The following is a 26,155-nucleotide window of genomic DNA, read 5'->3' on the forward strand; positions in this document are numbered from 1 at the left end:
AAACTTGTTGCCAACTTTCCTATATGTCCCTGCTACATCGCAATACAATGCAGTACTGGTGAATGGGGTTGCATTGCACTCCCCGAAGGTACTGGTGAATGGGGTTCCATTGCACTCCCCGAGGGTACTGCAACCACAGCAAGCAAAACTCAAAAATTTAAAACAATGTCCATTTTTTGCAACATTCTTGTCGCAATGCTACCCTATTCAGTTGTATTGTCCTGTAATGTTGCAGCGACACCTAGCAAACTGTTTGTGCGACAGTTGCTGCTACCAAATTCTCCATAGCCTAAGTGTCAAGTTTGTCTCAGGACTCATCTCTTGTACATTAAGCAGTGCATATTATAAGTGAAAATACTTTCATACAGTAATCTCTTCACTGATTAAACAAACCCAACACGTGTTTCATCAACAGCTTTGTCATGGGATGGCTGTTAGTTGGGTAGTCCTATATATTTAAACTTGCAATAGTCTGTCATTGCGATGCTATTGTCACAGTACACAGGAGCGATACCATGAGATACTCATACTCCCGCCTCATGTAGAAGAATTGGCTGAGAGGAGCGATCAGTAGTAACAAAATGCTGGCTCATGCACCTTATAGTTAAAGCTAGTAAACATGGTCATTTACTCATTAAAAGCACAGAAAAGGGAGCGCAATGACTAGGAAGAAGAAAACAGACACAGAGCTTAGAGCAAAAAGTAGCACATTTGTTAAAATAAAAAAAAATGCCAATGCCTTTGAAGCAGCATTTCTATACAGATATTTTTTAATAAATCTGTGCATGTAGTGTAGTGTTTGTGTGAATATACTCCCTTACCGCAATTTTCTCTGTGATCCAGTGCCATTCTGCTTCTTTTCTGAGCGACATTACCAGTCTTCTGACTCTCCAGGTCACACTGCTCTCTGTTTCTTTTACAATGTAATCCTATTGCGTGTCAGAACGAGGCTCAATGAACTTACAATGTAAGAGAGACTTCCGGCTCACACACAAAGTGATCTGGAATAGTCTGGAGTGCGGTGACATCACTGAGAGGAGGAGTGGGACGGCGCTATATCCTGCAGAAGGTGGCGGTAGGTAACACGCACGCACACACACATACACACACTACATTACATGCACATACGCACAGATTTAGTTGCAAAAAAATCTTCGCTGGAGGGCTTCTTGAGGCTGGTTTCACATTTGCAGATGAGGGCTTTGCGGAGGACTGCGTATTTCCTCTGTTAAGCTCCGCCCACTACCGCACCTTTACATTCAGCTCCGCCTACGTCGGCATGCGTCCTGCCTACCCTATCTTTAACATTGGGCATGCAGGCCATGCGGATGTATGCGGAGGAGTCCGCATGCGTAGTTTTCACGCTGCGCTGACCTGCGTCAAGTGCAACATGTTGCATTTTGTCCTGGTCGGCACAGGGTGAAAACAACGCATGTGGAGGCATCCGCATACATCCGCATGGCCTGCGTACCCAATGTTAAAGATGGGGTACGCAGGACACATGCCAATGTAGGCGGAGCTGAAGGAAGATGCGCGGCAGTGGGCAGGGCTTAATGGAGGCACTGCGCAGTCCTCCGCAAAGCCCTCGTCCGCAAATATGAAACTAGCCTAATCTAAACTTTTAAAAAATAAAATAAATCTGCATTAAGTTGCTAAGTTTACACCTGGCTAGAAAGGCTATATATGCAATGATGTTGTACACCGTTTTCTCTTACAGAAGTTGCTAACAAGAAAGTGGTTTCCCATGAGTCTATCCTTGGTGGAAAATTGGCAGCCAAGATCAGTTTCTCTATGCAGCGTAGCAATCATCAGGATGAAGAATTGACAGGTATGATGATGGTACACTATATGAGCATCTTTGCCTTTATTATCATCTAGATTGTGGGTGTCTTATTAATTACAATTTTTAGTAAAAATACACATCTGAAGCCTGCATTGTGTTTATAGATTTGTGAGCTAGAGTATCTCAGAATATGTAGACCAAAACAGTAGCAAGCAGTCTTTTGTTCGGAGTAGAAAAATACATGAAAAATGTACTGCTGGTATTTATATTTGATATACATGACCTGCTTTGCGACCAGATTGTCAGTCTAAAGCTGGGATGGGGAACCTTTTTCCTGCCGGGGGCCATTTAGATATTTATACCATCATTGGGAGCTGTAGAAAATTATCAACTTTATAATTCTATTAATGTTGCTACTCACAACTGATCTAGATTTGAGTCCGTCCGTAGCACAGTTGACTCTTTGCAATGAATAGTGAAAAGACACTGGTGACATATATGTCACAGGAGGGGCTGATCCTGGGCTATATACTTACAGGAGATGCTGGAGCTGTTGTCTTCATTGGTGGGACAGGAGTGCAGAGCGCACTGACTGCTCCAACAAAGTACTGGCCAGTGTGAGGACGTAATCCTCTTTGCATGCACCGTAACTGCAAGGAGTAAATAAAGGGCTTGCGGCCCCAGCTCTCCCACCCCTGGGAGCCGGAGGGAGGCTCTTTACAGCCCACGGACTCTAGGTTACTCACTCTTGTCTAAAGGAATGGGTATTGCTTCTTTGTTTGGAAGGCCATATCCATCTTTGCGACCGTGCTTTTCTTTTCTTATTAATTATGGTTGTATTGTAGATACTACTACTGTTCCTTTTTAAAGTTTTTCGCAGACTGGTGAATGTAATTTATTTAGACTGCAGCCAGCTGTAACTAAATTTAAATTCTGGTGTAAATTATGGCATATTTCTGCTATCATTTTGTGACATGGCTCTTGGTTTGTTTTTAGTTTATGAAGACACATGCAAGAAATTTTACACATACAATTCATTGCTGCAGTCTAAATCTCTTTTGCCTGTGCCTTTTTAAAGATAAATTAACACTTTTTATTATTTTTTTTTTAGGATAAACTAAAGATTTTTTATTTTTTTTAAAGTCTGTACTTTTGACTTCCCACTACCATTCACAATAAACTTGATACTTTGCAGCAAGCCATTTATGGCTCGTAGATAATCCGCTTCAGTTGGCTCCTCGTTCCGGGTCCCATACCGACACTTAAATGAATAAAATGGGAGTCGAACCATGCACCTTAAACTAGCAGTAGTGACTACCACTTAGTGTAAATATACTGTTAGTGAGCTCTAAGGGGAGCCATACTCCCATCCCAGTGCACCTTACATCAAACCGCTCTTGCTCCTTTCAGATGATCCACGCTCTTCACTCCCCAGAGTTAGCACATAAGGGCTTGGATTCATAGATAACAAAGGTCTGCGGCTAAAAAGCTGTTTGATTATTTTCATATAATTTCCATGTATTTTGGTGTTTAAAAAAAAAAAGGGTAAACTTCAAGACTTGCCACAAGCCTATAGGTTCTTCTGGAAACTCTGGTGTGAAATCAGCTTATTTTCTTTCACCATTAACATGAATAGGAACTGCGTGTTTGGCTGGTGGTAGTCAGGTCATTAGTGACATAATGAAAGGTCCTAATGCTTGCAAAAATCTTGCATTGGAATTTCATTAATTAACTGTGCTTCCCCATACTAGCGTTATGGCTATGCGGAAGTGTATTAATTCTCCTGACCGTTTTTGTTTCATTTGTAGTGAAGATGCAGTGTTGATTCAACAGCTGAATATTACAGACTTTGTGAAAAAAGTATACTTCGCATACTTAAGACTAAAACTTGGAGATCAAGATAAAGTTTAGGTTCCTCATAAAGTGTGCATGTATTGCATGCATGTCTTGTGACTGTCACATAGCCACGACACATGCAGCTGCGGCGATGAACTGCTGATGATCAGGAGTGCTTCAGGTACCTAGGTTACCGAGGCAGCTATTCGGTAAGCGCTATATCTGTTTGGATAAGTTTTTATCTGAAGCTATTTGATCATCCCTAACCAGTACCTAAGATCCCTGCTACCTTGGGAGAGATACCTAGCTCCAATGAAAGTGAAATCATACCTGAACCAGATGACGAATCAAGTTCTGACTTTGAAGATGATACAAGATAACATTTTTTTTTTCCCATGAGGAGATGAAGGATATAGTAAGAGACTTGAATCTTCCCAAAGATGCCGCTGAGTTACTCGGATCAAGGCTCAAAAGCAGGAATTTAATGTTAACAAGAGTGTCTTTTTCATGGTTCAGACATCGTGAAAAGGAGTTTGTTCCTTACTTTGCCCAGGGAGACAAGTTGGTTAATTGAATCTATGTCGAAGGTTTGAAGGGTCAATGCAAAATCCAATGAGTCAGCGCAATGGCGTCTTTTTATAGATTCTTCAAAAAGATGTCTCAAACCAGCGGCAGATTTTACGCTTCATTTTCTTTAGGTCACCCCTTACTTTTGAAAGAAACCTACGAGAACTTGGAATTGGTTCTTTGTAAACTTCAATATGCAGACCATGGTTGGCAAGTGTGTGGTGGTTTGAAGGTTTGTGCTTGCTGTTCGGGCAACAAGCTGGGTATACCAAATTCCCTTGTTTTCTGTGTCTGTGGGACAGTCAAAACCGACAAAATCACTGGATGAAGAAGAGTTGGCAGCTGATGGTGCTCACATTCGGTGAAAAAAATGTCCTCCTAGAAACTTTGGTACCTCCCTATAAAGTTCTTCTATCACCTTTCCACATAAAAATGGGCTTGATTTAAGCAATTCGTAAAATTACTTCCAAGAGATGGGGAATGCTTTAAATATTTGGTCCCCAAGTTTCCAAGCCTCTTAGAGGCAAAATTGAAGGAAGGTGTGTTCGTCAGACCAGACATTAGAAGGCTTGTAGCTGATAAAGAGTTTGTCGATGCCATGACACATCCTCAAAAAGAAGGGTGGATTGCATTTAAAGAGGTTGTAGAGAAATTTAAAAAAAAAAAAAGATCCTGACTACAAAAAGACCGTCGGACGAATGCTGAAAGCATTTCAAGCTTTAGGTTGTCTGATGATTTTGAAACTGCATTTCCTCCATTCCCACCTTGACAACTTTCCTGAAAATTTGGGAGCTATGAGTGAAGAGCAAGGTGAACGATTCCACTAGGCCATTAAAGAGATGGAAAGAAGATACCAGGGAAAATGGAGAATTACAATGATGACAGACTACTGTTGGATGCTTCAGAGAGACATTCAGATGCTACTCACAAGCTTAGATGTACCAAGAGAAGCCTCACAGGGAAAAAAATCGATTTTAGTGAGTGTTAGTGAGCTCATTTCATTTCAATTAAAAAAAATGGTTGTCATGAAAAATTTGTAATAAAAAATAAATTTTTTTAAGTCAATTTTCATTTATTTTGAGGTATTGCCTTATTTAACATAGTTACCTAAATTGTCAGGAAAAGTGATGTCCTATGACAAAACGGAGGTCATTTTCGGATTTAGCCCACCAAAAAACATAAAGATTACGTGGAATAACCAAAACAGCTCTTGAAATTTAATTTTTTTGCAGACCTGTGTAATCAAAGTGCTGGATATACATAGATTAATCTATGTATGAAAGTGGCAAAATACTACTGATTAAATATAAACTCCATTGGTGCATGGCTACAAGTATACCTGAGAAAGATAAAGCACTCCGATGCATTAAAGAATGACCTAACCAAAAAAATACTATATAGATACAATAATGTGATGTAGTTGGTATCACGCCACCTATATGACATTATTCCATCTATATAGTGTACACATGGGTTTCCTGATTTCTGATTATTCTTTAGCACATGTGAGTGCTTTATCTTTCTCTGGTATACTTGATGGGCATTCTATTTAGTCAGTAGTATTTGTGTTTTAGCAATTTTATACTAACCCAGACTAATATATGCAGCACAGTGGTGATCATCAATTCTGTCATTGAATTTGATGCACAAATCAATGTATGGTAACTCTTTTTTTACTTAGAGACCACAATATACAACAAACTGAAAAAATATGTCCTGACACCTGAACAACTAAAGGAGAATAGCTACCCACTGGTGCACCCTGAAAAATCTGAAAGTGCTGTTTTATTTACTGAAGATGGAAACAAGAACTTGGACAGTAAGTATTAAAAGTTCCAAAAAATGTGATATTCCATGTAAAAAGTGAGCATAGTGGATACTCTCAGATTCAAATCCAAGTGTATATTCTGACTATTATAAGGGATGTCCACTACTCGGGCAACCCCTTTTCAATCAGTAGATTTCCCCCATGTAAAATAACAGCAATTCTCTCTTCCGGCGTGGGAACTGTTCCAGATGTCAGCGCCTGTTCTTCCGGGGATCTTGTGACGTTCCTATGTCAGGCAACTCCTGCAGCCAATCAGTAGCGCTTCACTCACACTTTAGATGAAACTGAGATCCGTAAGAAGTGAGAATTTCTGCTGCTCTCTGACTTCCTCCGATTGTATGTTTCGTCCGAAGGAAGTGGTTGTTGATTGGCTGCAGGACTTGTGCAGATACAACAATGTCACACGAGCAACGGGAGACCGATGGTACCGACCTTTCTAGAATGTCACCAGCACAGGAGGTGTGTATAGGCTATCATTTTTCATGGGGGAAATACAGCGTTTGTGGCAGTTATCTGTGTGCTATATTAAAGGAGTTTCCACTACTCGGTTATATTTCCGATTTTTCTTTTTTTTTTCTAACTATAGGTTCTTGTAAAATATGCTGTCGCTGTGGAGCTGAGTACCTTGTGACACCTAAAGGAAACTGTGTGCGCAAAGAGGAGTGCGTTCACCATTGGGGTCGTCTCCGCAGGCTGAGAGGTGCTGTATCACATGGGAAGGGGCACTGATAAACTTAGAGGGGTTGCTAATGAAAGTGTGTGTGTATGTAATAGAGTGAGATTTAAAAAAGTAAGTAAACAATATATATATTAATGTTACATGTTAGTTGCATTATGTTGGCTCCTTATCTTGATGCTTAAAGATACCGTTGGATATCCCTGTAGTAGCGACATATATGGTTCTCCTTATCCACGGTAGCGCAGTGGCTAGCACAGCAGCCTTGCAGCGCTGGAGTTCTGGGTTCAAGCCCCACTAAGGACAACATCTGCAAAGAGTTTGTATCTTCTCTCCGTGTTTGCGTGGGTTTCCTCTGGGTACTCCGGTTTCCTCCCACATTTCAAAGACATACTGATAGGGAATTTAGATTGTGAGCCCCAATGGGGACAGCGATGATAATGTGTGCAAACTGTAAAGCGCTGCGGAATATGTTAGCGCTATATAAAAATAAAGATTATTATTCTTCTTTTCTCAGTACCTGGAGGTTGGGAGACCCATTATAGCTGCTGCTCTGGTGCTGTTGGATCATCTGGTTGTCAAGTAGCTAAGGTTAGTTCTACTTTATTTAAAACATGATTTTGACAGATGTGATTAAATTTCTTAAGTCAGCATTTCTGATTTCAACTCGTAAGGTTTTGTCCTGAGGAAGAGGTCCTGCGTGACCTCGAAACGCGTTGACTATATAACCAATTTTGATATAAAGCTTTGAAGAATATAGTCTGCCATCCATCTTTATCAGCAGAGCAGATTTGGGCACATACACCTGGTTTAACTATAAGTTTAATAAGCATACGGAAAATATAGGAAAAAAAATGCTGCTAAAGTTTTTCAGAAACCAATTTTTTAAATTGCCCTCTTTCAAAAACCTCAGCCCTCAAAGTATTCATATTGGCATTAGGACGTTTGGTCGGGTGCTTCGCAGCAATTTTTTTTCAGTTATTAATTTTTATTGCAAGGAAAGGTTTCATATTACATTTTTCCACATACCACATCCAATATCCCAACTTCCACCTCAGACCCAGAGGGAATAGGAAAAAAAAACCACACAAAATATATATATACATACATAACACCCATTTGGAAAATATGAAACAATCAATCAATGTCAAATTCTTTTAGAAGCCTCACAAAAATATTTTTCTACTGTAAGAGTAGTGATCCCGAATGCCTTTCTTGATAAATATAATATTACACATTTTGGGTATTAAATTCCGTGATGTGATTGTTGATCCAGGCAACTAGTCTGACTGACATATGTGGAGTCAGAAAGGACCTTCCTAATATGGGGCAGTTGGCATTTGCCTCATGGGATTTTTGCTTTCTTGGTTATGTTCTAGGTTGAACTAGATGGACTTATGTTTACCTTCATCCTTAAAATCGAAGATACTATGAATGTGGCCCCTGTGTCCTATATAACTCAAATAGAGGCCTTAGAAATACGGGACTCAAATGTTCAGATTGCATTTTTTTAGGATGTATTGCAGGCACAAGTATTGGTTTAGAAAGGCCTTGAGGTGCTAAAATAAGCTAAGGAAAACAATCAAAAGACTTAACAACTACACCACTTAATGAACCATCTCCTGAGCAATTTGACCCCATACATGTGGGCCATAAGTGTAAAATTTTAATTTTTTTTTTGCCAATAACTTGGTTGTGTATGAATTTTTCTTTTTTGTACTTTCACAAGAGATAATATGAAAAATGGCCTGCTCAACACGGTACGCATTTTCTCTCTCTGATACTACTCTATATGGACAGCCAAGCTCTTAATGGAAAGTGTGGCATTCGGCTTTTGTAGCAAAGATTTTGCTTCAGTGGTTTTCAGGCACCATGTTGCATTTCTAGAGCCTATAACGTCCCAGTAAAAACCTTTGAAAATTGACCACCATTTTAGAACCTACACCTCTAAAGTATTCATTTAGCTAGCATTTTCTAATCAAACGTGGTTTTGCCCACAACAACACCCCATATGTGGTTGTAAACTTCTGTTTACAGTAGAGCTTAAAAGGGAAGGAACGCGTTTTGATTTATTGTTTTTTTTTTTTTTTTTAAGCGTGGATGTTGCTGAAATGTTCAGAGCTCTGTACTGTCAACTTCCGCTCTCATGAAAATACCTAATCTTTTTCTTTGCAGCACTGGGGTCCTGGGTTCAAATCACACCAAGGACAACATTTGCAAGGAATTTGTAGGTTCTCCGAGTGTTTGCGTGAGTTTCCTCCATATAGATAGGGAATTTAGATGGTTGGCTTGATGTGGACAGTGATAACAAGATCTGTAAAATGCTGTAGAATATGATGGGCTATATAAATAAGCATAATAACTACTCTTTTATATAGCAACTTTCAATGACACTTCTATCCATTCAGCCCCTTAGTCCCCCTAACCTTCAGCTCCCCAGGGGGCAAGGAAAATATTTCACGAGCAATTTCTTCCAGCTAATTGATTGTCAATGTGAGGAGACTTAAAGCCGCAATGCTCCTCTGGGAAATGTGCAAATTGTCTCTTCAGAGAGGAAGAGGACTAGAACTCTAGTGCCACCTATTGGAAGTAGCAATCCCATAGGTGGCACTAGAGTTCTAGTACTCTTTCTCTCTAGAGAGACAATTTGCATATTTCCCAGAGGAGCATTGCGGCTTTAAGTCTCCTCACCTCGACATGCTTAACATGTCACTCTCCGCAAGGAGAAACAATACTTCTTGAATCCCGGTCAGACGCCTCTCAATCAGCCAAACCAGATCTTCACTTTGCACTGACGAGGGGCAGTACCCCGAAACAGTGTCTGCAAATTGAGATTCAGGTTTGGCTTTTATCCTAAGTCATGTGACAAGCCTCGTTAAAGGGTCGACATTGACTGTTAGGATTGCTACTTTCAATAGGTGGCACTAGAGTTCTAGTCCTCTTCCTCTCTGAAGAGACAATCTGCAGCTAATTGATTAAAATGGGAGTCAACCTTTTGATGCACGGGGGCATGAAGAGACTTTTCTAATAATAATAATAATAATTTTTTATTTATATAGCGCCAACATATTCCGCAGCGCTTTACAAATTATAGAGGGGACTTGTACAGACAATAGACATTACAGCATAACAGAAATACAGTTCAAAACAGATACCAGGAGGAATGAGGGCCCTGCTCGCAAGCTTACAAACTATGAGGAAAAGGGGAGACACGAGAGGTGGATGATAACAAATGCCTAGTTGTATTGTACTACTGGCTAACATGGTACCAAGATATATTTCTTTCCTGTAGTTGTATTGCAGCATTTGAAAGCTATTTTACTAGGGGCAGTGGTAGTGGGAAATATAGAGGTGGTAATCGGGTGTGGAAGCAGTGCGCTCAGGACATTTCCCACCGTGAGACAACTGTGAGCCAAGTCCAGGATAATACTGATGATGGTAATTGAGAACCAAATTCAGCAGCTGAGGAAGTGATTTAGTCAGAAGGGGAGGGTGGTCTAGTCTGTCCAGGTGGGGTATATCTAATGCATGGGCAAAAGATAATCTGGGAGTGAATCGGCTGCTTCTATGGTAAGTTCTGGAGCAGATGATGTCTCGACTGATGTTAGGTTTGGCTCAACTGTATGAAGAAAAAAATAGCGTTGTCCCAGCTCCTTAAATGAATTCTTTATTTGAAGACCTATTTAAAATTGCAAACAGCGGCTAAATCCTCATTCTGTGAAGGTGCACTAGTGTGCCAATAATCCAACAACGCGTTTCGATCTGATACGATCTTTATCACAGCTGATTTCATTAGACTTCGTGCAAGAGTCTTATGCTCACTAAGAACCAATCACATTTCTTATTCTAATCACATGATTATCTAACGCTAGGTCCTAGTATATTACATTTCCTTTTTCACATATTGTTTAGCTCCGCACATATTAAAACATACACATACAAAACTTATTTTAACCCCTTTACCCCCAAGGGTGGTTTGCACGTTAATGACCGGGCCAATTTTTACAATTCTGACCACTGTCCCTTTATGAGGTTATAACTCTGGAACGCTTCAATGGATTCCAGTGATTCTGACATTGTTTTCTCGTGACATATTGTACTTCATGACAATGGTAAAAATTCTTTGATAGTACTTGCGTTTATTTGTGAAAAAAACGGAAATTTGGCGAAAATTATGAAAATTTCGCAATTTTCCAACTTTGAATTTTTATGCAATTAAATCACAGATATATGTCCCACAAAATACTTAATAAGTAACATTTCCCACATGTTTAGTTTACATCAGCACAATTTTGGAACCAAAATTTTTTTTTGTTAGGGAGTTATAAGGGTTAAAAATTGACCAGCAATTTCTCATTTTTACAACACCATTTTTTTTTAGGGACCACATCTCATTTGAAGTCATTTTGAGGGGTCTATATGATAGAAAATACCCAAGTGTGACACCATTTTAAAAACTGCACCCCTCATGGTGCTCAAAACCATATTCAAGACGTTTATTAACCCTTCTGGTGCTTCACAGGAATTTTTGGAATGTTGAAATAAAAATGAACATTTAACTTTTTTTCACAAAAAATTTAATTCAGCTCCAATTTGTTTTATTTTACCAAGGGTAACAGGAGAAAATGGACCGCAAAAGTTGTTGTACAATTTGTCCTGAGTACACCGATACCCCATAGGTGGGGGTAAACCACTGTTTGGGCGCATGACAGAGCTCGGAAGCGAAGGAGCGCCATTTGACTTTTCAATGCAAAATTGACAGGAATTGAGATGGGACGCCATGTTGCGTTTGGAGAGCCACTGATGTGCCTAAACATTGAAACCCCCCACAAGTGACACCATTTTGGAAAGTAGACCCCCTAAGGAACTTATCTAGAGGTGTGGTGAGCACTTTGACCCACCAAGTGCTTCACAGAAGTTTATAATGGAGAACCGTAAAAATAAAAAATCATATTTTTTCACAAAAATTATCTTTTCGCCCCCAATTTTTTATTTTCCCAAGGGTAAGAGAAGAAATTGGACCCCAAAAGTTGTTGTACAATTTGTCCTGAGTAAGCTGATACCCCATATGTGGGGGTAAACCACTGTTTGGGCGCATGGGAGAGCTCGGAAGGGAAGGAGCGCCGTTTGACTTTTCAATGCAAAATTGACAGGAATTGAGATGGGACGCCTTGTTGCGCTTGGAGAGCCACTGATGTGCCTAAACATTGAAACCCCCCACAAGTGACACCATTTTGGAAAGTAGACCCCCTAAGGAACTTATCTAGATGTGTGGTGAGCGCTTTGACCCACCAAGGGCTTCACAGAAGTTTATAATGCAGAGCCGTAAAAATAAAACAAAAATTTTTTCCCACAAAAATTATTTTTTTAGCCCCCAGTTTTGTATTTTCCCGAGGGTAACAGGAGAAATTGGACCCCAAAATTTGTTGTCCAATTTGTCGTGAGTGCGCTGATACCCCATAAGTGGGGGGGGGGGAACCACTGTTTGGGCGCATGGGAGGGCTCGGAAGGGAAGGAGCTCCATTTGGAATGCAGACTTAGATGGAATGGTCTGCAGGTGTCACATTGCGTTTGCAGAGCCCCTAATGTACCTAAACAGTAGAAACCCCCCACAAGTGACACCATTTTGGAAAGTAGACCCCCTAAGGAACTTATCTAGATGTGTGGTGAGCGCTTTGACCCACCAAGGGCTTCACAGAAGTTTATAATGCAGAGCCGTAAAAATAAAACAAAAATTTTTTCCCACAAAAATTATTTTTTAGCCCCCAGTTTTGTATTTTCCCGAGGGTAAGAGGAGAAATTCGACCCCAAAAGTTGTTGTCCAATTTGTCCTGAGTACGCTGATACCCCATATGTGGAGGGAACCACCGTTTGGGCGCATGGGAGGGCTCGGAAGGGAAGGAGTGCCATTTGGAATGCAGACTTAGATGGAATAGTCTGCAGGCGTCACATTGCGTTTGCAGAGCCCCTAATGTACCTAAACAGTAGAAACCCCCCACAAGTGACCCCATATTGGAAACTAGACCCCCCAGGGAACTCATCTAGATGTGTTGGGAGAACTTTGAACCCCTAAGTGTTTCACTACAGTTTATAACTCAGAGCCGTGAAAATAAAAAATCTTTTTTTTTTTTCCCACAAAAATTATTTTTTAGCCCCCAGTTTTGTATTTTCCCAAGGGTAACAGGAGAAATTGGACCCCAAAAGTTGTTGTCCTATTTATCCTGAGTACGCTGATACCCCATATGTTGGGGCAAACCCCTGTTTGGGCACACGGGAGAGCTCGGAAGGGAAGGAGCACTGTTTTACTTTTTCAACGCAGAATTGGCTGGAATTGAGATCGGACGCCATGTCGTGTTTGGAGAGCCCCTGATGTGCCTAAACAGTGGAAACCCTCCAATTATAACTGAAGCCCTAATCCAAACACACCCCTAACCCTAATTCCAACGGTAACCCTAACCACACCCCTAACCCTGACACACCCCTAATCCCAACCCTATTCCCAACTGTAAATGTAATCTAAACCATAACCCTAACTTTAGCCCCAACCCTAACTGTAGCCCCAACCCTAACCCTAAACCTAGCCCTAACCCTAACCCTAGCCCCAACCCTAGCCCTAGCCCCAACCCTAACCCTAGCCCTAACCCTAGCCCTAACCCTAGCCCTAACGGGAAAATGGATATAAATACATTTTTTTAATTTTTCCCTAACTAAGGGGGTGATGAAGGGGGGTTTGATTTACTTTTATAGCGGGTTTTTTAGCGGATTTTTATGATTGGCAGCCGTCACACACTGAAAGACGCTTTTTATTGCAAAAAATATTTTTTGCGTTACCACATTTTGAGAGCTATAATTTTTCCATATTTTGGTCCACAGAGTCATGTGAGGTCTTGTTTTTTGCGGGACGAGTTGACGATTTTATTGGTAACATTTTCAGGCACGTGACATTTTTTTATCGCTTTTTATTCCGATTTTTGTGAGGAAGAATGACCAAAAAACAGCTATTCATGAATTTCTTTTGGGGGAGGCGTTTATACCGTTCCGCGTTTGGTAAAATTGATAAAGCAGTTTTATTCTTCGGGTCAGTACGATTACAGCGACACCTCATTTATATCATTTTTTTATGTTTTGGCGCTTTTATACGATAAAAACTATTTTACGGAAAAAATAATTATTTTTGCATCGCTTTATTCTCAGGACTATAACTTTTTTATGTTTTTGCTGATGATGCTGTATGGCGGCTCGTTTTTTGCGGGACAAGATGACGCTTTCAGCGGTACCATGGTTATTTATATCCATCTTTTTGATCGCGTGTTATTCCACTTTTTGTTCGGCGGTATGATAATAAAGCGTTGTTTTTTGCCTCGTTTTTTTTTTTTTTTCTTACGGTGTTTACTGAAGGGGTTAACTAGTGGGCCAGTTTTATAGGTCGGGCCGTTACGGACGCGGCGATACTAAATATGTGTACTTTTATTGTTTTGTTTTTTTTATTTAGATAAAGAAATGTATTTATGGGAATAATATAATTTTTTTTTTTCATTATTTTGGAATATTTTTTTTTATTTTTTTTTACAAATTTGAAAATTTTTTTTTTTACTTTTTTACTTTGTCCCAGGGGGGGACATCACAGATCGGTGATCTGACAGTTTGCACAGCACTCTGTCAGATCACCGATCTGATAGGAGTGCAGGCTGCTTCACAGTGCCTGCTCTGAGCAGGCTCTGTGAAGCCACCTCCCTCCCTGCAGGACCCGGATCCGCGGCCATCTTGGATCCGGGCCTGGAGCAGGGAGGGAGGGAGGTAAGACCCTCGCAGCAACGCGATCACATCGCGTTGCTGCGGGGGGCTCGGAAGCCCGCAGGGAACCCCCTCCCTGCGCGGTGCTTCCCTGCACCGCGGCACATCGCGATCATCTTTGATCGCGGTGTGCCGAGGGTTAATGTGCCGGGGGCGGTCTTTGACCGCTCCTGGCACATAGTGCCGGATGTCAGCTGCGATAGGCAGCTGACACCCGGCCGCGATCGGCGGCGCTCCCCCCGTGAGCGCTGCCGATCGCATATGACGTACTATTGCGTCCTTGGGAAGTAAAGCCCACCCCACATGGACGCAATAGTACGTCTAATGGCAGAAAGGGGTTAAATACATAATATTTACATAAAATTCCTCAGTAATGAAACATTATTTAGTTTCTTCTGTTGAATCCGTCAGGATGACGGGTCCCTAGATTATATATCCAAAATGCCTCCCTGTTGTGTAGATGTCTTTTTACATTACCTCCTCTTTTAAACCCTCTGACCTGTTCAATTCCTGAAAATCTTAATGATGACATGTTACCATTATGGCAATAAATAAAATGCTTTGAAGCCATAGAAATATTTCTTATATTATTATTATTTTTGATGTCTCTTATATGTTCTGACATTCTTACTTTTAATTTTCTTGTTGTACACCCAATATATCTTTTCTTGCATAGTGCAATCTATTTGGTATACCACATTTTCTGTATTACAATTTATAAACTGGTTAATGTTATATGTACCATTCCCTTCTTGATTACTGAAGGTCTTGGTGTTATGTGCAAATTTGCACATTTTACACTTAATTGCTCCACATTTTACAAATCCTTTATATTTTAACCAGTTTTGCACTTTTGGTTTTGATGAAAAATATCCCGGCGACAATACATTCCCTATCGTTGGAGCACGTCTGGATATGACATTTATTTATTTTAGCTAAATTATTTTCTCCATCGCCTTTCATTGGGGGACCCAGAAACCATGGGTGTATGCTGCTGCCACTAGGAGGCTGACACTATGCAAATAAAACAGTTAGCTCCTCCTCTGCAGTGTACACCCCACCGACAGGAAGTAGGATATTCAGTTTAGCTTAGTGTCAGTAGGAGGTGGACACGGGTCTTTCATTAGACCCTTATCTACCTCAATGTCCGTCGTTTTCTTTCAGGTTTTCCGGAGGGATACAGGGTGAACAGTCACACCTGTAGTCCCACAATACGGACTATGAGTACGGCGTGTACTGCCACCCCATATCCTCATAGATCCAACAGCAGGACCAAGAGCCTAGCCCACACGCGTGCTCAGAAGTCCGGTCTTGGCTCCGTCCCCCACCCACTCGTCCACCAGAGCCTGTCGGTTGGAGGAGACGAGGACGTCCATCATAGCTCCCTGGACGTCTGATATCTTCACCGGTTTGAGGTTAGTAACAGACGGCGTGGGATGTTTAGGTGAGTATTCCTGCTCCCATTCCTCTGGGTCCTTCTCGGGGTGACATGGGAGGAGTCGTGTCTCCTTCGCTCGCGGCCCCTTTGGGCTGCTCCCCCGCACTGTCTGGGCGACCGCACTACCCTTTTTGCTGCGGCCGCTCCTGCCCCCGAGTGGCGCGGCGGCCCTTCTGGCTGCCGCGCTGAATTTTACTGCGGCCGCTCCTTTCTCACTGGCAAGGCAGCGCGCATGTCTCCTTGTGCGGCGGCCGCGCTGCTTCCCCCCGCACTGTCTCGGCAGCCGCACAGCCCCTTTTTGCTGTGGCCGCTCCTTTACCCGAGTGGCGCGGCGGCCCTTCTGGCTGCCGCGCTTAATTTTACTGCGGTCGTTTCTTCCTCTCTGGTGCGGCGGCCGCGCTGCCCCTTTTTGCTGCGGCCGCTCCTTGCTCTGGGTGGCGCGGCGGTCCTACTGGCACCCACACTGTTTTTTTGCAGTGGCCACTCCGCCCTCTCTGGCGCGCACACAGCCGCGCCATTTTCCGCCGGTGACCGCGCTTTTTCTGTGGGGCCGTTGCGGCGGGCCTTTTTCTGCGGCCGTGCTCTTTTCTGTCCTGGCCGCTTCCTGGCTGCACGTCCGCCGCCGCGGCCCACTCCGACGGTCGCCGGCTTCTAATTTAGGCCCCGGCTTCTCCCGGGGCCTACTTCCGGCTGCGACTCCACCCACTTCCTTCTCTCCATCGAGCGGGCTTTTCTCCCGCCCGACTGGTTCATTTTGGCACATTGGGGGACACAGCAGGCGGTACTGACATGGCATTTAGCCCCGCCCACTTTCTCCTGCGCCCCCAAGTTTGTTTTTCAGTGCCAGGAACGCCTTGCCCCACTCCTTGCGGCTGCAGCTGGTCCCGGACTGAAGGAGCCAAACAGCAGTGTCCCAGAAGTCTGCTGTCTGTCTGCATTTCTGCGTTAAGGATCATCGCTGAGGTGCATCTTCAAGATCCTCCTCTGGGCAGCTATGCAGCTTTTCCGTCCGAAGATCGCTCCTCCTGTCGTGAGTAGCTCTGCTCTGCAGACTGACACTTTCCTCTGCCCTTCTGTCCCCTAACCTTCTGGTATTTCTCACATGTCTAATTCTAAGGGATGCCGCTCTCGCCCTCCTACTTCTGCCTTAGTCAAACACTTTGCGTTGTTATCTCTGTCAGACCTGTAGCAACCCCCGCCCAGGACCCTCCCGCTGTTCCGCTACAGAGCGAAAACTCCACTTCAGCCTGGGTTTCCTCTCTATCACAATGCATAGCGGATCTAACACGGGTGTCTAAAACCCTTGTGTCTGTGGTTGATGGGTTGCCCCTGCAGACCCCCGCAGTAGCCAGCGGGTCGCAGGAGGCTCCATCTGAGCCTTCCGTTATAGGCCGCAAAAGGTCCAGACAGGAACGCTGGTCTGACTCCTCTTCCCGTTCCATCTCGCCCCCCGGTCCTCCTCCCCTGAGTCAGGCGAGGCTTTCTCTGATGCGCCTTCATAGGATATTTCGGCGCTGGATTCGAACCAAATCTATAGCATGGGGGATATGGTTCAGAACCTCATTGGAGCGATAAATCAGACCTGTGGCATCAAAGATTCCGCTACGGAACCCGCAGACCAGGCGGTTTCGTTTAGACGGGCTAAACCACCTTCCAAGGTTTTCGCCCTCACCCTGATTTAGAGGAAATCGTGACGAAAGGAGGAGAGAATCCGGCCAGATGCTTTCAGAGAGGAAAGCGCCTTGGCGTTTTATATCCCTTTTCTCCGGAGCTCACCGCTAATTGGATTTCTCCCTCGGTGGATCATCAGGTTTCCAGGCTGTTGAAAGACCAATACTGTCCTTCCTCTATCTGGCGGAGCATCTCTGAAGGATTCTAATGATAATCATAGAATCCTTTGCGAAGTATCCAGATGGGCCAAACGGCTCTGTCAGGGCATCCTGGACGGGGCTCCACTTGGACAGCTAGCTGAGCTTGCCAGCCAGATTTCTCTTGCAGGTGAATACCTGGCCTCCGCTTCCCTGGATGCCGCGTCCTGTGCGACTCAGGATTCCAGCAATGCTGTTCCCTTCTGTCGGACCGTTGGCTCAAGGCCTGGCAGGCGGATTTGTCTTCCAAAAAGTCCCTTACCTGCCGGCCTTTTTTCTGGGTTCACGCAGCAGAGTCCACAGGCACGCCAAGAGAAGAAGAGGGTATTTTTTTTAGACCCACTCCTTCATGGCGTTCTCGCTACTCCCAAGGTAGATCCTCCAGGTCTAGGACTGGAAGATCAACCTCGGCATGACTCTCGACAAGACCCCTGCCCACTTCCCAGGATGGGCGGCTGTCTCCTCTTCCTCAGGGACGTCTGGATCCATTTCTTTGAATCCCGACCTCCAAGAGACCCCGCTCTAGTTCCGGGTTTCTGTGCAACCATCGCTTCTCTTCTCAAAGCCGGGGCTAATTGTTCCCGTCCCAGAAAAAGCACGGTTCACAGGTTTCTATTCCAATCCTTTGTGTGACCGAAAAAAGAAGGCAAGGTTCATCCCATTCTGGATCTCAAATTGCTGAATAGGAGAGTTCGTCTGAGACTCTTCAGGATGGAATCCCTTCATTCAGTAATTGCTTCCATGGATGCTCAAGAATTTGTGTTCCTTAGATATTCAGGACGCCTACCTCCATGTCCCGATATTCCCGGGACATCACGGATTCCTGGGCTTTGCGGTGCTCAAGGACCCTTTTCAGTTTGTGGCCCTGCCGTTCGGTCTCACAACCGCTCCCAGGGTTTTCACGAAGATCATGGCGGCACTGATAGCCATCTTGAGGGTCAGGGGACTGGTACCTTTTCCGTACCTCGACGACATTTCTCAGGCTCGCGAGAGTCTCTCCATCGTCCTCGACACTAGCCGTTTCGGGTGGCTTGTCAACAAGAAGAAATCCTGTCTTGTTCCTTCACAGTGCCTCCTTTTTTCTGGGCATGCTCTTCGACATTCGTCAGATCAAAGTCTTCCTTTCCCGAGGGCAAGAGATCTGTCCTTCGTCGGGACGTACACTTACTCCAGGGTCCTCGGCTTCCCTCCTTCCGATCGGCCGTGAAGGTTCTGGGGAGGATGGTAGCAACATTGGAAGCAACACCCTTTGCCCTATTTCATTCACGACCTCTTCAGCAGGCCATCCTGTCACAGTGGGACAGGTCTGTCTTGTCCCTGTATCTTCCGATCAATCTCTCTCCCCGGGTCAATCGGTCCCTCAACTGGTGGCTGACGTCACCTCTCATCTCCCAGGGCAGGTCCTTCCTTCCAGTTCTCTGTCAGGTGGCTCGGCTGGGGCGCGGTGTTTCACCACCTGACTGTTCAGGGTCGTTGGTCGGCGCAGAAGTCTTCTCTGCCGATCAATGTGCTCGAGATTCGGGCCATCTTTCTCTCCCTTCGCCACTGGGAAAGGATTCCCAGGGGTCTACTTATCCGAATCCAGGCAGACAATGCCACGGAGGTGGCATATGTTAACCATCGGGGGGACTCTGAGTTCCTTGGCCGAGGTATCCAAGATCCTCCTCTGAGCAGAGGCAACGGTTCCGGTGATATCCGCAGTGCTTAACCCCGGCGTCGACAATTGAGCTGCCGACTTTCTCAGCCACGAGGGCCTCTCGGCAGGGGAATGTTCCTTGCATCAGGGGGTTCTTACATCAGCTTTGTCTTCGATGGGGGACTCCGGACATGGACCTCACGGCGTCCCGAATGAACAGGGAGGTTCCTCTGTTCGTCACCATGTCTCGTGACCCTCTCGCAGTGGGCGTCGACGCTCTGGCCATTCCTTGGTCGCAGTTCGTGCTTTCCTATCTGTTCCCAATTCTTCCCTTGCTTCCCAAGCTGTTGAAAGGGATCAAGGCGGAGGGGTGCCGATCATTCTGATCGCCCGGATTGGCCCAGGAGAGCTTGGTTTGCGGAGATCGTCAATCTTCCCGCGGTCGCCCCCTGGCGCCTTCCAGACATTCCTGATCTGCTTTCTCAGGGTCCAATCTGCCACCCGAATTCTCGGTCGTTCAGTTTTACGGCGTGGCTGTTGAGACTGCAGTTCTAAGAGCGTCCGGCCTTTCGGACCGGGTGATTCTCACCATGATCCAGGCTCGGAAGCCTTCGTCTTCCAGGATCTACTATCGTACCTGGAAGGCTTACTACCGTTGGTGCGAGTCCAACAACATTTCATCTATGTCCTTTTCCCTGCCTTCCATCTTGGCCTTCCTCCAGGCAGGACTGGATTCGGGCCTCGCTCTGAGTTCCCTCAAGGGCCAGGTTCCATCCTTTTTCAGAAGACTTTAGCTTCTCGGCCATAAGTTAAGACCTTCCTTCAAGGAGCAGCCCATGCTGTCCCTCCGTATAGGGCCCCTGTGGATTCATGGGATTTGAATCTTGTGCTGGACGTTCTGAGGGGTTCCCCCTTTGAGCCTCTCAGGGAGATTCCCTTGTCAGTTCTATCTTGGAAGCTGGCCTTTCTTGTGGCCATCACCTCTATCCGCCGCGTTTCAGAGTTGGTGACCCTGTCTTGCCGACCTCCGTTCTTTGGTCATTCACCAGTACAAGGTGGTCCTCAGGCCTCCGCCGCCTTTCCTTCCTATGGTGGTTTCGACCTTCCACCTCAACGAGGACTTCGTTCTACCTTCCTCTTGCCCAGCTTCGACTCATCCTCTGGAGCGATCGTTGAGCAAGCTGGACCTCGTCAGGGCAGTGAGGATCTACCTAGATAGAACGTCCATTTTCCGGAAGACTGGTTCTCTCTTCGTCATTCCTGATGGCACGTGCAGAGGCCAAACAGATTCTAAGGCGACTATTGCTCGCTGGATCAGAACGGCAAATCTGGAGGCTTACTGGGTCAAGAACAGAGAGCCCCCTCCTGGGATCAAGGCTCACTCTACCCGGGTTCTTTCCTGCTGTTCTGCAACTTCTTGACCTTGAACAGGACTAAGGGTGCAATATGCTACTTGGAGGAGTTTTCAGCAGCTTTCAGTGCAATTAGTTTGATATATCTTATAGGTCATATGTTTCCCTTGATACCAACACCAATAACCTTGGCCCATGTATTTCAGATGTGAGGAGGGAATTGGGTTAGCCTTCCTCTCTCAGAACCCCTCGGCGATCCAACACTGATGTCCTAAGCACATGGTGATGATTACCTTGGCAGAGGATGGCATCCTCTATCCTGCAATATCCTTCCGTATTATACAGATAAAGATGGCCTCCCTCATAGGTTAGGCTGTCTGAGGGGAGCTGTGGATGAAATACTGTCCGATTATTCACGAAAATTCCCAGATTAATGACACTGGACCCCTGTCTGAGATTACCTGATACAGGTGCCAAAGATGAGGCAGTGTAGGTGAGATTTTGACACCCATGTCACTAAACCACCCACCAGTTGGTATGGTTGGCTAAAGAAAAGGAGATCAGGGAACTTGTCCTTTGTCGGAGGTTAAATGGTTAGTGGACACTGTATAAAGAAGGCACAATTTGTTCCAGGTTGTCCGAGAGTTCACTCGTACGTGCTAGGTCAAACTGGACTCTGTCTTGCACTTCCACGAGACCTGCAACTAACATTCTAAATTTCTTCCATAGAGCCGAAGATAGAAAGGTAGTGGCATCAATATGCATCTGCTGTAAACCCTCTAACACGTGGTTTACATTAAGCTGAACCCTTCCCAGCATGTTGCACAATGTCCCAAAGTTTACTTCTTGAGACTTCCATATCCATAGTGCTCAGGGCACCCACTCCCAAAGCACCTCCGCCCAATCCCATGACTATTAAATCTCTCCTACCTTGAATTTCCTGTGTCAGGAATCATATTTTTTCACCTCTTGCCCTGCCTCTACCCATCCTCTCATGTCAATTTGGTTCCTCACTAACTCCTCACGTCTGTAATCCCAGTGGTCACCTTTGAAGTAATCTATGAAAATTTAGCCAGGTATATTGGATTTTCACCATTAACTTTTCCCCTACAGAGGGCATATGTTGTCTCCCTTTGTAGGTACGATTTCTGCAACCGTAAAGCTGCATGAGGCAGCAATTCCTTTGTGTTCTGTTGGAAGAATGTCTCTGGCAATGGCATTTTTCATTGGCTTCGATACTGGGGGCTCATTAGGTAGACACGGGTATTTTGCGTCTGGTCATCAGCTCGAATGGTTTTATACTGGTACTTGTCGCCTTTGTTGCTCAGATACCCATCAGCACTGTCGGAAGGGATATTACCCCTCTCCAGCAGTGCTTTAGAAAGTCATGTTTTGAGGGTAATGTTTATTAGCTCCACGATGCCAACTGACCTGAGGGTGGTAAGAGGTTTTATGTCCAGAAGTCCACAAAGCGCTTTGATGACCTTACCCATGAAATGTGTCCCTCTTTCATTTTATCAGTCAGGGAATACCCCATCGTGACAGAACCTGTTCCCAAAGACCTCGGGCAGTAGTTGTAGTTCCAATGCATGACCTACCATGTTTGTCTTAAAGGGAATCATATATGAGATAAGTCCACCGGCATCAGGGGCTTATCTACAGCATTCTGTAATGCTGTAGATAAGCCCCCGATGTAACCTGAAAGGTAAAGGTACCGTCACACTCAGCGACGTTGCAGCGATATAGACAACGAGCCGACCTAAACTAGATCGCTGGAGCGTCGCTGTTTAGGTCGCTGTAGAGACGTCAAACACAGCAACTCCAGAACGATACAGGAGCGATCTAGTGACGTAACGGCGACTCACTTCTCATTCTCGCTGGTTGTTAGCTCCATGTCAAACAGCCGGAGTGTATCGATCCAACACACATCTAGGGGCCCTATGCTCGTTGCTGGCGTCGTTGCTTTTGATGTCAAACATGACGATACACGCCGACCTGGCGACGAAATAAAGTTCTGGACTTCTAGCTCCGACCAGCGATGGAACAGCGGGATCCAGATCGCTGCTGCATGTCAAACACAACGAGATCGCTATCCAGGACGCTGCAAAGTCACGGATTGTTGTTCTCTTTGCAAAGTTGCTGAGTGTGACGGTACCTTTAGAACAACAGGTTAGATTATACTCACCCAGGGGCGGTCCTTCTGCGGTCCGGGTCTGATGGGCGTCGCGGTCCAGGTCCGGCGCCTCCTATCTTCATACGATGACATCCTCTTCTTGTCTTCCTGCCGCGGCTCCGGTTGTCGGGCCTCTCTGACCATTCCCTTTAATAATGGTGTGGCAAGGAATGTCCCATAACATCTCTAAGGGGTTTATCTAAATGTTCCTTTACCCTGTCTGCATTCCAAAATATTGTTTGAACCGACTTCTTACATCTCGTACGCACACAACATGGCCAATTTTCATATGAAGTAAAGCCCTTGCTCATGAATCTTTGGTTCAGTATTGTTTTTGGATTAATGCTGCACATTCCCATTTTAATAGTAGGGGCTACAATATTCCCAATATTTTAAGCTTTTTTAAGAAATCATTGAGGACTGCTTGTGTCCCTTCCCATACAAAGAGCACGTCATCAATAAAACGGCACCACATTATAAGGCTTTTGTGTAATTGGCCATTATTGTAGATGTGTGACTCCTCCCATTTTCCCACTTATAACTTTGGACAAAATTTGCCCCAAGCTGTGCAAATTGCTGTTCCCCAAGTCTGCAAATAGAACTGATTGCCGTATATAAAATAATTATGTTTAAGAATAAACTTAATAGTTTCCACAATATATAAAATTTGAGTGGTATCATATACGTGGAATAGACGTAGAAAGTGTTCAGCAGATTCGCACCCTTTATCATGGTTGATAACTGTGTATAAAGACCTAATATCTAAAGTGCCCAATTTATAGTTATTAGTCCAACATAGTTTCCAGAACTCGAATGGTATCGCGTGTCTTTCAAGTTGGCTGCTATTAGAGCATCATCAGACATTAAGAGTCTAGTTTAATAGTAACCGCCTCAATTTCTTTATCTTCTTCTTTTTTTTTTTTATATATAGCGCTAACATATTCCGCAGCGCTTTACAGGTTTACAATTTAATCACGCATTCCTTTAAATAAAAAATAAATAGACCTGTTGGAACAAGTTCATATTCATTTTCTTAAAGGTATGTGGACACATTGGAAACAGAGTGTTTAAAACTACTCTAATGAAAAATAAAAAATGAGGAGGTTTTGGACTACTTAACATATTAAGCTACTGTATAACAAATCTACTGAATCAATCTCAGAACTGGTTAATCAATAATTTAAATAATATTTTGGTGGGAATTGAATCCTGTCTTAATGTCTCTTAAATTGTTATTGATAAAATACATAAAAAATCTCGTTAAAAAATTCCAGTTTACCCAACTATTAAATCTTCCATATTTTTCGGATTATAAGGCACACTTTTTTCCCTCTAATTTGGGGTGAAAATGGGGGTGCATCTTATTATTCGAATATACCTTACCAGTCGCAATGGAGCAGGGTCCCAGGGTCGCTGCTCGAGGAGGCATGAGTGGCGCGTTGCTGCAGGCTGGGATGAGGGGGGTGTTTGGAGGTGCAACACTGCGGGTGTTCGGTGGTGCGGGGGCCCCTGTTATGGTCTGGTGATTATGGAGCGACATGAGACTAGCTCTGAGCAGGTGGTATCTATACTGACCGCAGACCCCAAGCTCAACACACAACTAGAAGCAGCCGTGGATTGCTCCTAACGCTCCCTAGGCAACTCGTCACAGCCTAAGAGCTAACTACCCCTAAAGATAGAAGCAGGAAAACTATCTTGCCTCAGAGAAAATACCCAAAGGAAAGACAGCCCCCACATGTAATGACTGTGAGAGGAGAAGGAAATTGCATACGTAGTATGAAACAAGATTGAGCACAGGAGGCCACTTCTAGCTAAAAAGGAAAGTACAGAAAAGAGCTCTGTGCGGTCAGTAGAAAAAAACTAGAAAAAGTCCACCGCAGAGAAATGCAAAAATCTCCACACCTAACTAAAGGTGTGGAGGGCAAACTCTGCTGCCCAGAGCTTCCAGTTTAGCTAAATAGATCCATACTGATAAACTGGACAAATGAGCAAAAAACAAGACCGTACAAAACAACAAGTCCACAAAAAGTGAACTGCAAAGGACATGGAAGGACTTGGCTTTGCAGAACTTGGTCAGAGTGTCAGGACAATCCAAAGAGCAATGACTCCAGGCAGAGACAATTGACAACTGGCATTGAATGAGGGCTAAGGCCAGACTAATATAGCCGAGCCCAAAAGACAATCAAAGGAAACAGCTGAGAAGCTAAATCCAAGAAGCAGTCCTACCACTAAAGACCACAGGAGGAGCCCAAGAGCAGAACTCACAAAAATACTACTTACAACCAAGAACGGAATTCACAACAGGTCCCGCCGACATTTTGTGAAAGCCCAGGACCCCCGCACTTCCATGATTTCCATTGTGGTGGACTCCGGGAAAATGGCTGCCAGGAGCAGCGCATGCACAGATGGAGATCTCAACACCAAGATCTCAGGAAATGATAGGCGCGCAGCTCCCGCCATCTTCCGTTCCCAGGATGCTTTGCGAAATTACCCAGATGACTTAGCGGTCTTCTGGGTGATTTCGCAATGCATCGCTGGGAACGTAAGATGGCGGCTGGCGCGAGCGGCTCAGCGGACAACGGAGGGTGAGTATAGCAGGTTTTTTTTTTTTTATTATTTTTAACATTTTTTTACTATTGATGCCGCATAGGCAGCATCAATAGTAAAAGGTTGGGGACACACACGGTTAATAGCGGCGGTAATGGAGTGCGTTACCGCCGGCATTAACCCTGTGTGAGTGGAGGGGAGTATGCGGGCGCCGACCACTGACTGTGCGTAGTAAGGAGCGGCCATTTTCTTCCGGACTGTGCACGTCGCTGATTGGTCGTGGCTGTTTTGCCGCGACCAATCAGCGACTTGGATTTCCAGGACAGACAGAGGCCGCGACCAATGAATATCCGTGACAGACAGACGGAAGTGACCCTTAGACGACTATATAGAGTAATTAGTGATTTTATTGAAACATATCATTAAACAGAATTTTTCCTTAAAAAAAATTATAGATATATTGATCTCACGGTAGGGCACTTTCGAGACCTCTATCGTTGTGATAGCCAGATTTCTATGAGCACCTCCCGGTCTGATCATCACCTGTGTGTAGCACTGACGAACGGAGTACTGCAGTTTCAAGTCTCCCATGGAGACTATTGAAGCATGCAAAAGTTAAAAAAAAAAAGTTACAAAATAAAAAAATACAAATGTTAA

At 44.4% G+C, this 26,155-nt stretch overlaps 1 protein-coding gene across 1 annotated transcript in view; it reads left to right on the forward strand.

Moving 5' to 3' along the window:
* REXO1 (RNA exonuclease 1 homolog) overlaps positions 1–26,155 on the forward strand; it is a 256,903-nt gene that overhangs the window by 129,645 nt on the left and 101,103 nt on the right. Inside the window, exons 8-11 of the mRNA XM_069740645.1 lie at positions 1,718–1,828; positions 5,868–6,005; positions 6,601–6,714; positions 7,208–7,281. Of these exons, the coding sequence (XP_069596746.1) occupies positions 1,718–1,828; positions 5,868–6,005; positions 6,601–6,714; positions 7,208–7,281 (437 nt within the window). The remainder of the gene's footprint in view (positions 1–1,717; positions 1,829–5,867; positions 6,006–6,600; positions 6,715–7,207; positions 7,282–26,155) is intronic.

The sequence above is a fragment of the Ranitomeya imitator genome, chromosome 1 (assembly GCF_032444005.1).
Source record: "Ranitomeya imitator isolate aRanImi1 chromosome 1, aRanImi1.pri, whole genome shotgun sequence".
In the NCBI taxonomy this organism is placed as follows: Eukaryota; Metazoa; Chordata; class Amphibia; order Anura; family Dendrobatidae; genus Ranitomeya; species Ranitomeya imitator.